A 13,087-nucleotide genomic window follows, 5' to 3' on the forward strand; every position below is an offset into this window, starting at 1 on the left:
CCCCTGACCCAGGAGTGCCCCCCTGAACCCCCTTGGTGTTCACCGGGGACTCCCCTGACCCATGGGTGCCCCCCGAACCCCCTGGGGTTCACTGGGGACTCCCCTGACTCATGGGTGCTCCCTCAAAGCCCTGGGGGACATCGGGCCCATGGGTGCCCCCCTGACCCCCTGGGCGATATCAGGGAGCCCCCCAGACTCCCTCTACCCCCTCCAAGATCCCCCAAACTCGCTGGGGGATATTGGGGAGCCCCCCCTGAGCCGCTGGTGCCCCCCAGACCCTCTGTAACTCCCTGGGGGATATTGGGGACCCCCCCTGACCTGTGGGTGCACCCCCAAACCCCCCGGGGGATATCAGGAAGCCCCCCCAGAGCCCCCTTTAACCCCCCCACCCCAGTTCCCCCAGGAGACATAGGGGTCCCCCCTGACCCATGGGCGCCCCCCCAAACCCCCTGGGGGACACCGGGTGCCCCCCCTGACCCCGGGGGACACCGGGGCCCCCCTGAGCCCCGTTGGTGGCCGCAGATCAAGAGCGGGGAGAACGCGGCGTCCATCGCGGGGGAGCTGGCGCGGCACACGCGGGGCCCGGTGTTCGCGGGGGACGTCAGCTCGGCCGTGCGGCTGCTGGAGCAGCTCCTGGACATCCTGGACGCGCAGCTGCAGGCGCTGCGCCCGCTCGAGAGGGAGTCAGCCGGCAAAAACTACAACAAGGTGCGGCCCCAAAACACAAATTTGGGGTACAGGCGGCTGGGGGGGCAGGGGACAGGCAGGGAGCGATGGGGACACGGCACTGGTGTGTCCTGGACACACAGCTGCAGGCGTTGCGCCCGCTCGAGAGGGAGTCAGCAGGGAAAAACTACAACAAGGTGCGACCCCAAAATCCAAATTTGGTGTTTAGACCGCTGGGGGAGCAGGGGACAGGCAGGGGACAGTGGGGACGTGGTGGTGGCGCGTCCTGGGTGTGCAGCTGCAGGGGCTGTGCCTGCTCAAGAGGGAGTCTGTGGGCAAAAACTACAACAAGGTGCGACCCCAAAACACAGATTTGGGGTACAGCCCAAAGGGAGGGCAGGGGATGGACAGGGAGTAATTGGGACACAGCCCTGGTGTGTCCTGGACACACAGCTGCAGGCTCTGTGCCCGCTCGAGAGGGAATCAGCAGGGAAAAACTACAACAAGGTGCGACCCCAAAATCCAAATTTGGTGTTTAGACCGCTGGGGGACAGGGGACAGGCAGGGAGCGATGGGGACGTGGTAGTGGCGCGTCCTGGAAAAGCTACAACAAGGTGCGACCCCAAAACACAAATTTGGGGTCCAGCCCAAAGGGGATGGGCCGGGGACAGGCAGGGGACAGTGGGGACACGGTGGTGGCGCATCCTGGGTGTGCAGCTGCAGGCGCTGCGCCCGCTCAAGAGGGAGTCTGCGGGCAAAAACTACAACAAGGTGCGACCCCAAAAGCCCCATTTGGGGTTCAGACTACTAGGGGGCAGAGGGAGCAGCTGCGACCCCAAAACCCGGATTTGGGGTTTGGCCCAAAGGGAGGGCAGGGGATGGACAGGGAGGAATTGGGACACAGCCCTGGTGTGTCCTGGACACGGAGCTGGAGGCGCTGCACCCACTTGAGAGGGAGTCCATGGGGAAAAACTACAACAAGGTGGAACCCCAAAAGCCCCATTTGGGGTACAGACTGCTGGGGGGGCGGGAGGAACAGGTAGGACCCCAAAACCCGGATTTGGGGTTCAGCCCAAAGTGGGGTGCAGGGAGCGATGGGGACACAGCCGTGGCACGTCCTGGATGTGCAGCTCCAGGCCCTGTGCCCATTCAGGGGGAAAATCCACAGCAAGGTGGGACCCCCAAACCCCAATTTGGGGTTCAGATGGCTGGGGGGGAGGGGGACAGAGATGGGGACACGGCTGTGGCACGTCCTGGATGTGCAGCTGCAGGCACTGCTCAAGGGGAAAAATCTGGGGACCCCAAAACCCAGATTTGGGGTTTGCCCCAAAAAAGAACTGAGGGGCAACAGGAGGGACCGGGAGGGGACAGAGGTCAAGGGGCTCTGAGCAGCAAAAAAAGGCAGAGCTGCAACAGGACCCACAGCAAGGTGTGACCCCAAAACTCTGATTTGGGGTTCAGCCCAAAGGGGGACTGAGGGGGAACAGGTGGGACCCCAAAATTCAGATTTGGGGTTCAGAAAGGGGGACTGAGGGAGAGCAGAGGGGACTGAGCTCGAGGGGTTCTGAGCACCAGAAAAACTGCAGCAAGGTGGGAGCCTGTAGTGGTTTTGGGTTGTTAGTTTCAAATTTTTCATAATTTTTAGGGATTTTGGGTAATGTGCTAATGAGCGTGGTGGTTTTAGTGTTGGTTAATTGTTAGTATTTATTATTTAAATTATTAGTATTTAATCATTAGTATTAACTACTAGTTAATTGTTAGTATTTGTATTATTATTTAATTTATATTTATTATTTAATTCATATTTCTATTATTATTTAATACACATTATATTATAAAGGATATATTATATATTAATATATCCAACCACAATATATAATATATAATATATAATATATAATATATAATATATAATATATAATATATAATATATAATATATAATATATAATATATAATATATAATATATAATATATAATATATAATATGTTATATAGAATATATAATATATAATGTATTATATAGAATATATTTTATATTTTATAGAATATAGAATATAGAATATATATAATATAATGTATTTAACATAATTAATAGTACATAATGTATAATGTATAATATATAATGTAAATGTCTAATACAATATATAATATTACATTATTATAATGATATATAAATTTTAATATGTATTATTATTATTATTATTATTATTATTATTATTATTATTATTATTATTATTATTATTATTATTATTATTATTAACTATAATTCTAGTTAATTATTAGTGTTTATTTTTTGTTGTGAGGGAGGTTTAGGAGAAAGGTAAGGTAGGTTTAAAACTTTCAAAGGATATAAAGAAAAAATTATTACTAGTGATTAAAAGAGAGTAATAGGAATTAGAATAAAATTTTCAAATTTTTTAAAATATTTTTTTTCTGATATATATAGAAAGAAAGAAAATATAAAGAAAAAATTTAAAATTTTAGTTAGTTTATTATTTTAATTTTTTTTTAGTTTATTTAGAGAGAGAAGTGGGGTTTTTTGTTAATGTTACAGAGATTTTCTTAATTTAAAATAAAAAAGTTTGGGAGCTTCTCGCACCAAATGAGGAAGTTACAGAAAGAATGAGGACAAGGTGGGACCCAAAACCTCGAATTTGGGGTCACTCTGTTGAGGGGTGGGGTGGCCAAGGGGGAACTCCTGCCTGTGCCCCAATTTTGGGGTTCCCCAGCTCCAGAACCTGAACCCTATTTTTGAGAGTTTTGGCCAATTTTGGGGTTTCTGCCCTGAATTTCGGGGTTGTCCTGGCCCAAATGTTGAGAGGCTCCTTTTCTAGAGATCAAACGTGCCCTGACCTGAATTTTGGGGTGCTCCTGCAAAACTTTTGGAGTGACTGTGCCAGGCCCCTTCTCCAGTCCCACATTTGGGAGTCCTGCCCCAAATGTTGGGGTTTTTCTGCCCCAGATTTTGGGGTTGTTCTGCCCCAAATGTTGGGGTTGTTCTGCCCCAAATGTTGGGGTTATTTCCCGGATTTTGGGAGGATCCTGTTGTGGATTTTGGGGTGCTCTCGGTGCAGGTTTTGGGGTCCCACCCCCTCACCTGGGTGTCCCCTCCCCCCCTTTATTTCCCACCCAGATGCACAAACGGGAGCGAACCTGCAAGGATTACATCAAGGTGAGGGGCGTGGCCTGCGGGGGGTGTGGCCGTGTGCAATGGGAGGGGCTTGTGTGGGTGTGGTCAGGGTGTGGTGGGCAGGGCTTGTGGGGCTGTGGGTGGGGCTTTAGGGGGTGTGTGTGTCAAGGACAGGGCCATGAAATGGGTGGACCCTGTGTTGGTGGGTGGGGCTTATTCAGGGAGGTGGAGTCTACATGGGCATGGCATGGGGGGTGAGCTTAGGTGGGCGGGGCTTTGGGAGATGGGCCCGGCCAGCATGGGTGGGGTCTGGGGGTTTTGGGAGGTGTTGTCATGGGTGGGGCTTAGAGAGGATGGGTGGAGCCTGGAAGGATATGTCCCATGGGAGTGGCCTGTGTGGGCGTGTCCCATGGGTGTGGTCTGACTGGGTGGGTGTGTCCCTTGGGTGTGGTCCAATTGGGTGGGTGTGTCCCATGGGTGTGGTCTGGCTGTGTGGGTGTGTCCCTTGGGTGTGGTCCAATTGGGTGGGTGTGTCCCTTGGGTGTGGTCTGGCTGGGTGGGTGTGTCCCATGGGTGTGGTCTGACTGGGTGGGTGTGTCCCTTGGGTGTGGTCCAATTGGGTGGGTGTGTCCCATGGGTGTGGTGTGTTTGGGTGGGTGTGTCCCTTGGGTGTGGTCTGACTGGGTGGGTGTGTCTCTTGGGTGTGTTCCAATTGGGTGGGTGTGTCCCATGGGTGTGGTGTGTTTGGGTGGGTGTGTCACATGGGCAGGATCTGTCTGGGTGGGCGTGTCCCTGGGGTTGGACATGGCCACACCCAGGGCAGTGCTGGAGACCTGGGGGATGGGCATCAATGGGCGGAGCCCATCCTGGGTGGATGTGGCATTTGGGTGGGTCCCTTTGGGCGTGTCCCATTGGGCATGTCACTTGCGTGTGCCCCTTGGGCGTGTCTCTCTGGGCGTGCCTCTTGGGTGTGTCCCTTGGGTGTGTCCCTGGGTGTGTCCCTGGGTGTCACCTTGGGTGTCACCCTGGGTGTGTCCCAGCCCCGCCCATCCCTCAGGCCATGATGGAGGCTGTGGGGGGTGGGTGTGTCCCTGGGCGTGTCCCCTGGGCGTGTCCCCGTGTGTGTTGCAGCCCCACCCACCCCACCCATGCTGCAGGCCATGCTAGAGGCCCTGGGGGATGGGCGTGACCCTGGGTGTGTCCCCAGGGCGTGTCCCTGGGCGTGTCCCAACCCTGCCCCACCCTGCCTGTCCTGCAGGCTGTAGGGGGTGGGTGTGACCCTGGGCCTTTCCCTGGGTGTGTACCTGGGCGTGTCCCAACCCCGCCCATCCCGCAGGCCATGTGGAGGCCGTGGGGGCTGGGTGTGTCCCTGGATGTCACCCTGGGGGTGTCCCTGGGCGTATCCCTGGGTGTGTCCCTGGGTGTGTCCCTGGGCGTGTCCCAGCCCCACCCACCCTGCCCATCCTGCAGGTGGAGGCCGTAGGGGTTGGGTGTGTCCCTGGGTGTGTCCCTGGGCATGTCCCAGGGTGTGTCCCTGTATGTCACCCTGGGCATGTCCGTGGGCGTGTCCCTGGGTGTGTCCGTGGGCGTGTCCCTGGGTGTGTCTGTGGGCGTGTCCACGGGTGTGTCCGTGGGCGTGTCCCTGGGTGTGTCCTTGGGTGTGTCCCTGGGCGTGTCCCTGGGCGTGTCCCTGGGTGTGTCCCTGGGTGTGTCCTTGGGTGTGTCCCTGGGTGTGTCCCTGGGTGTGTCCCTGGATGTGTCCCTGGGCGTGTCCCTGGGTGCCACCCTGGATGCATCCCTGGGCGTGTCCCTGGGCGTGTCCCTGGGCGTGTCCCTGGGTGTGTCCCTGGGTGTGTCTGTGGGCGTGTACCTCGGTGTGTCCCTGGGTGTGACCCTGGGTATGTCCCTGGGTGTGTCCCTGGGTGTGTCCCTGGGTGTGTCCCTGGGCGTGTCCCTGGGCGTGTCCCTGGGCATGTCCCAACCCCGCCTGCCCCGCAGGCCGTGGTGGAGGCCATGGGGGCTGGGTGTGTCCCTGGGTGTGACCCTGGGTGTGTCCCTGGGCGTGTCCCTGGGCGTGTCCCAACCCCGCCCGCCCCGCAGGCCATGGTGGAGGCCGTGGGGGCTGGGTGTGTCCCTGGGCGTGTCCCTGGGCGTGTCCCTGGGCGTGTCCCAACCCCGCCCGCCCCGCAGGCCGTGGTGGAGGCCGTGGACAACCTGCTGCGTCCGGAGGCGCTGGAGTCGTGGCGGGACATGAACGGCTCGGAGCAGGCGCACACGGCCACCATGCTGCTGGACGTGCTCGAGGAGGGCGCCTTCCTGCTCGCCGACAACGTCAAGGAGCCCGCGCGCTTCCTGGCCGCCCGACAGAACCTGGGTCAGCCCCGCGGGCCCCACACACACCCCAAACCCCTCCCTGGGGTCCGAACCTGGGTCAGCCCCATGGGCCCCACACACACCCCAAACCCCTCCCTGGGGTCCGAACCTGGGTCAGCCCCGCGGGCCCCACACACACCCCAAACCCCTCCCTGGGGTCCGAACCTGGGTCAGCCCCACGGGCCCCACACACACCCCAAACCCCTCCCTGGGGTCCCCGCGGGCTCCTCCTGCCCGCCCCGTCCCCTCCTTGCGGTACCCGTTGTTCGTGAGAGACCCCAATGTCCCAATGTCCCAATATCCCAGCATTCCAATGTCCCAATCCCAATCCAATCCTAATTCCCAATCCCAAATCCCCAAGATCAATCCTAAATCCCAAATTCCCCATCCCAAACCCGAAATCCCAAATGCCCAAATCCCCAATCCCAAACTCTCAAATTCCCAAATCCCAAATTCTCAATCTTAAATGCAAATTCCCAAAGTTCCAATCCGAAATCCCCAATCCCCAGTCCCAAATCCGCAATCCCTATCCCAAATTCCCAATTCCAAATTCCAAATTCCCAAATCCCTAATTCCCAATCCCAAATGCAAATTCCCAAATTCCCAATCCCAAATGCAAATTCCCAAATTCTGAATTCCAAATTCCCAATCCCAAATCCCCCATCCAAATCCCAAATTCCCAATTTCAAATCCCAAATTCCCGATTCCAATCCCAAATCCCCAGTCCCAAATCCCAAATCCCCAATCCCTAATCCCCAGTTTTCCCTGTTTTCCATGTTCTTTCCATATTTTCTATGGGTTTTTTTCCATATTTTCCATGTTCTTTCCATGTTTTCTATGGAGTTTTTTCCATATTTTCCATGTTTTTTTCCATGCTTTTTCCATATTTTCCATGGGGTTTTTCTCCATATTTTCCATGCTTTTTCCCTGTTTTCCCCCAGTGCTGGAGGTGTCGGTGCTCAGCACCAAGGGTGCCCTCCAGGAGCTCGTGTTTTCCATGGTTTTTCTACATTTTTCCATATTTTCTGGGTTTTTCCCTGTTTCTGGCAGTTCTGGAAGTGTTGTTGCTGAACATTGAGGAGCTGCTCCAGGAGATCCTGTTTTGCATATTTTTGCATATTTCCCATGTCTTTTTCCATGTTTTTCCATGGCTTTTTCCATATTTTCCATGGGTTTATTCCCATATTTTCCATGGGGTTTTTTTCCATGGGGTTTTTTCCATATCTTCCATGGGGTTTTTTTCCATATTTTCCATGGGTTTTTTTCCATGGCTTTTTCCATATTTTCCATGGGTTTATTCCCATATTTTCCATGGTTTCCCATATTTTCCATGTTTTTTCCCTGTTTTTGGCAGCGCTGGAGGTGTCGGTGCTCAACACCCAGGGTCTCATCCAGGAGCTCATGTTTTCTGTGGTTTTCCATGTTTTTTTTCCATATTTTCCATGTTTTTTTCCATGTTCTTTCCATATTTCCACTTTTTTTCTATATTTTCCATGCTTTTCCCATATTTTCCATGGTTTTTTCATGTTTTTTTCCATATTTTCTATGCTTTTTTCCATGTTCTTTCAATATTTTCCATGTTTTATCCCTGTTTTTGGCAGTTCTGGAGGTGTCGGTGCTCAACCAGGAGCTCCTGTTTTCTGTGTTTTTTCCTGGTTTTCTCCATATTTTCCTTGTTCTTTCCATATTTTCCATGGGGTTTTTTCCATATCTTCCATGGGTTTTTTTTCCATGGGGTTTTTTCCATATCTTCCATGGGTTTTTTTTCCATATTTTCCATGGGGGTTTTTCCATGGGGTTTTTTCCATATTTTCTGTGGGTTTTTTCCATCTTTTCCGTGTTTTTTTTCCCCATATTTTCCATGGGTTTTTTTCCCATATTTTCCATGGGGTTCTTTCCGTATTTTCCATGGGGTTTTTTCCATATTTTCCATGGGGTTTTTCCATGGGTTTTTTTCCATATTTTCCATGGGGGTTTTTCCATCTTTTCCGTGGTTTTTTTTCCCCATATTTTCCATGAGGTTTTTTTCCATATTTTCCATGGGGTTCTTTCTGTATTTTCCATGGGGTTTTTTCCATATTTTCCAGGGTTTTTTTCCATGGGGGTTTTTCTGTATTTTCCATGGGTTTTTTTCCATATTTTCCATGGGGTTCTTTCCCATATTTTCCATGGGGTTTTTTCCCATATTTTCCATGGGTTTTTTTTTCCATATTTTCCATGTTTTTTCCCTGTTTCCCCCCAGTGCTGGAGGTGTCAGTGCTCAACACCGAGGGGCCCCTCCAGGAGCTCCTGTTTTCTGTGTTTTTTCTGGTTTTCTCCATATTTTCCTTGTTCTTTCCATATTTTCCATGGGGTTTTTTCAATGGTTTTTTTTTTCCATATTTTCCATGGGTTTTTTCCCATATTTTCCATGGGTTTTTTTCCATATTTTCCATGGGGTTCTTTCCCATATTTTCCATGGGGTTTTTTTCCCATATTTTCCAGGGTTTTTTTCCATGGGGGTTTTTCTGTATTTTCCATGGGTTTTTTTCCATATTTTCCATGGGGTTTTTCCCATATTTTCCATGGGGTTTTTTCCATATTTTCCATGTTTTTTCCCTGTTTCCCCCAGTGCTGGAGGTGTCAGTGCTCAACACCGAGGGGCCCCTCCAGGAGCTCCTGTTTTCTGTGTTTTTTCTGGTTTTCTCCATATTTTCCTTGTTCTTTCCATATTTTCCATGGGGTTTTTTCAATGGTTTTTTTTTCCATATTTTCCATGGGTTTTTTCCCATATTTTCCATGAGGTTTTTTTCCATATTTTCCATGGGGTTCTTTCCCATATTTTCCATGGGGTTTTTTTCCCATATTTTCCAGGGTTTTTTTCCATGGGGGTTTTTCTGTATTTTCCATGGGGTTTTTTCCATATTTTCCATGGGGTTTTTCCCATATTTTCCATGGGGTTTTTTCCATATTTTCCATGTTTTTTCCCTGTTTCCCCCAGTGCTGGAGGTGTCAGTGCTCAACACCGAGGGGCCCCTCCAGGAGCTCCTGTTTTCTGTGTTTTTTCCTGGTTTTCTCCATATTTTCCTTGTTCTTTCCATATTTTCCATGGGGTTTTTTCCGTGGGTTTTTTTCCCATATTTTCCATGGGTTTTTTCCCATATTTTCCATGGGGTTTTTTTCCCATATTTTCCATGGGTTTTTTTCCATATTTTCCATGGGGCTCTTTCCCATATTTTCCATGAGGTTTTTTTCCCATATTTTCCAGGGTTTTTTTCCATGGGGGTTTTTCTGTATTTTCCATGGGGTTTTTCCCATATTTTCCATGGGTTTTTTTCCATATTTTCCATGGGGTTCTTTCCATATTTTCCATGGGGTTCTTTCCGTATTTTCCATGGGGTTTTTTCCATATTTTCCAGGGGTTTTTTCCATGGGGTTTTTTCCGTATTTTCCATGGGGTTTTTTCCATATTTTCCAGGGTTTTTTTCCATGGGGGTTTTTCTGTATTTTCCATGGGTTTTTTTTCCATATTTTCCATGGGGTTCTTTCCCATATTTTCCATGGGGGTTTTTCTGTATTTTCCATGGGGTTTTTCCCATATTTTCCAGGGTTTTTTTCCATGGGGGTTTTTCTGTATTTTCCATGGGGTTTTTTCCATATTTTCCATGGGTTTTTTCCATATTTTCCATGTTTTTTCCCTGTTTCCCCCAGTGCTGGAGGTGTCGGTGCTCAACACCGAGGGGCCCCTCCAGGAGCTCGTGTTCCCGCAGGAGCTGGGGGGTGACGGCTCCATCCAGCTCTCGGCCAGCACCCTCAAACAGAACAGCAGGAACGGTGAGGAGGGGGCAGATCTGGGGCTCCTGGGGGGTCCTGGGGGTCCTGGGGGGTTTGGGGGGGTTGGGGGGTTTGGGGCACCCAGAGCACCCCCAAACAGAACAGCAGGAACGGTGAGGGAGGGGGAAATTTGGGGGTCTGGAGGGTCCTGGGGGCTTGGTGGGCTTGGGGGGATTGAGGGGAGTTTGAGGGATTTTGGGGCACCCCAGAGCACCCCCAAACAGAACAGCAGGAACAGTGAGGGGGGGCATGTCTGGGGCTCTGGGGGTGTCCTGGGGGGCTTGGTGGGTTTGGGGGGGTTTGGGGGGCCTGGGGGGTTTAGGGCTCAAACAGAGCAGCAGGAACGGTGAGGAGGGGGCAGATCTGGGGGTCCAGGGGAGTCCTCGGGGTTCTGGGGGGGATCCTGAGGGGTCCTGAGTGTCTGGGGGGCTTGGGGGGCTTGGGGGGTTTGGGGGGCGCCCAGAGGCCCCCCAAAAAGAGCAACAGGAATGGGGGAGGGACACACTGGGGGGGGCTGGGGGATTTGGGGGTGGTTTGGGGGGGTTTAGGGGTCCTGGGGAAATGGGGTCCCCTCAGAGCAGCTGGAATGGCCGGGGGGGGTCTCTGACCTGCAGCTCCCCCAGGGGTGGTGAAGGGGGGTGTGGGTGGTTTTGGGGTGTGTTTGGGGGTGTCTCTGGGGTGTTTTTGGGGGTGTGTTTGGCGTGTTTGGGGGTGTTTTTTGGGTGTTTGGGTGTTTTTGGGTGACCTGCTGTCTCCCCAGGGGTGGTGAAGGGGGGACTCTGGGTGTTTTTGGGGTGGTTTTTTGGGGTGTTTTTGGGGTGTTTTTGAGATGTCTTTGGGGTGTTTTGGGGGGTGTTCCGAGGGTGTTTTTTTGGGGGTATTTTTGGGGTGTCTCTCACCCTCTGTCTCCCCACGGGTGGTGAAGGGGGGCTCTGGGTGTTTCTGGGGTGTTTTTTGGGGTGTTTTTGGGGTGTTTTTGAGATGTTTTTGGTGGGTGTTTTTGGGGTGTTTTTTGGGTGTTTTTGGGGTGTCTCTCACCCTCTGTCTCCCCACGGGGGGTGAAGGGGGCTCTGGGTGTTTCTGGGGTGTTTTTTGGGGTATTTAGGGTGTTTTTGGGGTGTCTCTCACCCTCTGTCTCCCCAGGGGTGGTGAAGGTTGTCTTCATCCTGTATAACAACCTGGGGCTGTTCCTGCCCACCGAGAACGCCACCGTGCGCCTGGGCGGGGACGGGGGGCCTCGCGCCCCCCAGCTCGTGGTCAACTCCCAGGTCATCGCCGCCTCCATCAACAAAGAGTCCAGCAGGGTCTTCCTGCGGGACCCTGTGGTCTTCACCCTGCCCCACCTGGAGGTGCGACCCCCAGAAACCCACCCAGAACCTCAAAAACCCACCAGAACCCCAAAAATCCACCCAGACCCCCAAAAAACCAACCTAGAACCCTAAAAATCCACCCAGACCCCCAAAAAACCAACCTAGAACCCCAGAAACCCCACCCAGAACCCCAAAAATCCACCCAGACCCCCAAAAACCCACCCAGACCCCCAGAAACCCACCCAGAACACCAAAAACCCCACCGAGAACCCCAAAAATCCACCCAGACCCCCAAAAAAACCAACCTAGAACCCCAAAAAATCCACCCAGACTCCCAAAAAACCAACCTAGAACCCCAGAAACCCACCCAGACCTCCCCAAACCCACCCAAAACACCAAAAACCCCACCCAGAACACCAAAAATCCACCCAGACCCCCAAAAAGCCCATCTTGAACCCCAAAACTCCCTGGGACCTTCAAAACTGTACCCAGAGAGCCCAGATCCCCAAATTTGGATGCTTTGGGACATCCAAAACTTCACCTGGACCCACCTCGAGGTCTCCACCCTGCCCCACCTCAAGGTGTGACCCCCAAAATCCCACCCAGAGCCTCCAAAACCCATCCAGAACCCCCAAAACCCATCCAGAGCCCCAAAAACCCCTCACATACCCCTAAAAAACCCACCCAGGACCCCAAAAACCCACCCAGACCCCGAAAAACCCCACCCAGAGACCCCAAATCCCCAAATTTGGATGTTTTGGGACATCCAAAACTTCACCTGGACCCACCTCGAGGTCTCCACCCTGCCCCACCTCGGGGTGCAAACCCCAAAATCCCACCCAGAGCCCTCACCACACTCCCAGGACCCGGGGACCTTCCCAGGACACCCCAAACCCCACCCAGCACCTGGGAACCACTCGAGACCCCCAAAATCCCACCCAGGCCTCCAAACCCACACCCAGGACCCCCCATTTCCCACCCAGACCCCCAGACCAAGAACCACTTTGGGACCAAAGATTGAGAGGGGAGATTGGGCCCCTCCTCTCTCATTGGGACACCCTGGGACCCCTGGAACCCTCTGGGACCCCCATTTTCCTCCCATTTCCCTCATTATCCCCCATTTCCCAGACCAAGAACCCCTTTGGGGCCAGCTTCTCCTGCAATTACTGGGATTGGGCCCCTCTCCCTCTTTTTGGGAGCCCCTGGGACCCCCATTTTCTCCCCGTTTCCCCATTTTTCCCCATTCCCCCAATTTTTCCCCATTTCCCTCTGTCCCAGACCAAGAACCACTTTGGGGCCAGCTCCTCCTTCTGGAATTATTGGGATTGAGCCTTCCCCTTCCCTTTGGAACCCCCATTTCTCCAATTTTCCGCCATTTCCCAGACTTTGAGTCCAACTTCTTCTGGAATTACTGGGATTGGGCTCCTCTCCCTGTCCTTGGGACCCTCTGGACCCCCCATTTCCGCCATTTCCCCCCCAAATTTCCCCGATTTCCCCCCATTTCCCAGACCAAGAACCACTTTAGGGCCAACTGCTCCTTCTGGAATTATCGAGATTGGGGGTCCCTTTCTCTTTGGGACCCCCTGGGACCCTCTGGGACCCCCTGGGACCCCCATTTTCCCTCCCAGTCTCTGGGTTCCCCCATTTCCCAGAACAAGAACCACTCTGGGGCCAACTGCTCCTTCTGGAATCACTGGGATTGGGCTTCCCCCTTCTCTTTGGGACCCACATTTCTCCAATTTTCCCCCATTTCACAGACCAAGAACCACTTTGAGACCAAATTCTTCTGGAATT

At 52.5% G+C, this 13,087-nt stretch overlaps 1 protein-coding gene across 1 annotated transcript in view; it reads left to right on the forward strand.

Annotated features, from left to right (window-relative positions):
• LOC136569922 (adhesion G protein-coupled receptor L1-like) overlaps positions 1-13,087 on the forward strand; it is a 54,421-nt gene that overhangs the window by 25,687 nt on the left and 15,647 nt on the right. The window contains exons 8-12 of the mRNA XM_066570276.1: positions 523-708; positions 3,801-3,839; positions 5,988-6,171; positions 9,861-9,983; positions 11,127-11,332. Coding sequence (XP_066426373.1) covers positions 523-708; positions 3,801-3,839; positions 5,988-6,171; positions 9,861-9,983; positions 11,127-11,332 — 738 coding nt within the window. The remainder of the gene's footprint in view (positions 1-522; positions 709-3,800; positions 3,840-5,987; positions 6,172-9,860; positions 9,984-11,126; positions 11,333-13,087) is intronic.

The sequence above is a fragment of the Molothrus aeneus genome, unplaced genomic scaffold, assembly GCF_037042795.1.
Source record: "Molothrus aeneus isolate 106 unplaced genomic scaffold, BPBGC_Maene_1.0 scaffold_30, whole genome shotgun sequence".
NCBI lineage: Eukaryota > Metazoa > Chordata > Aves > Passeriformes > Icteridae > Molothrus > Molothrus aeneus.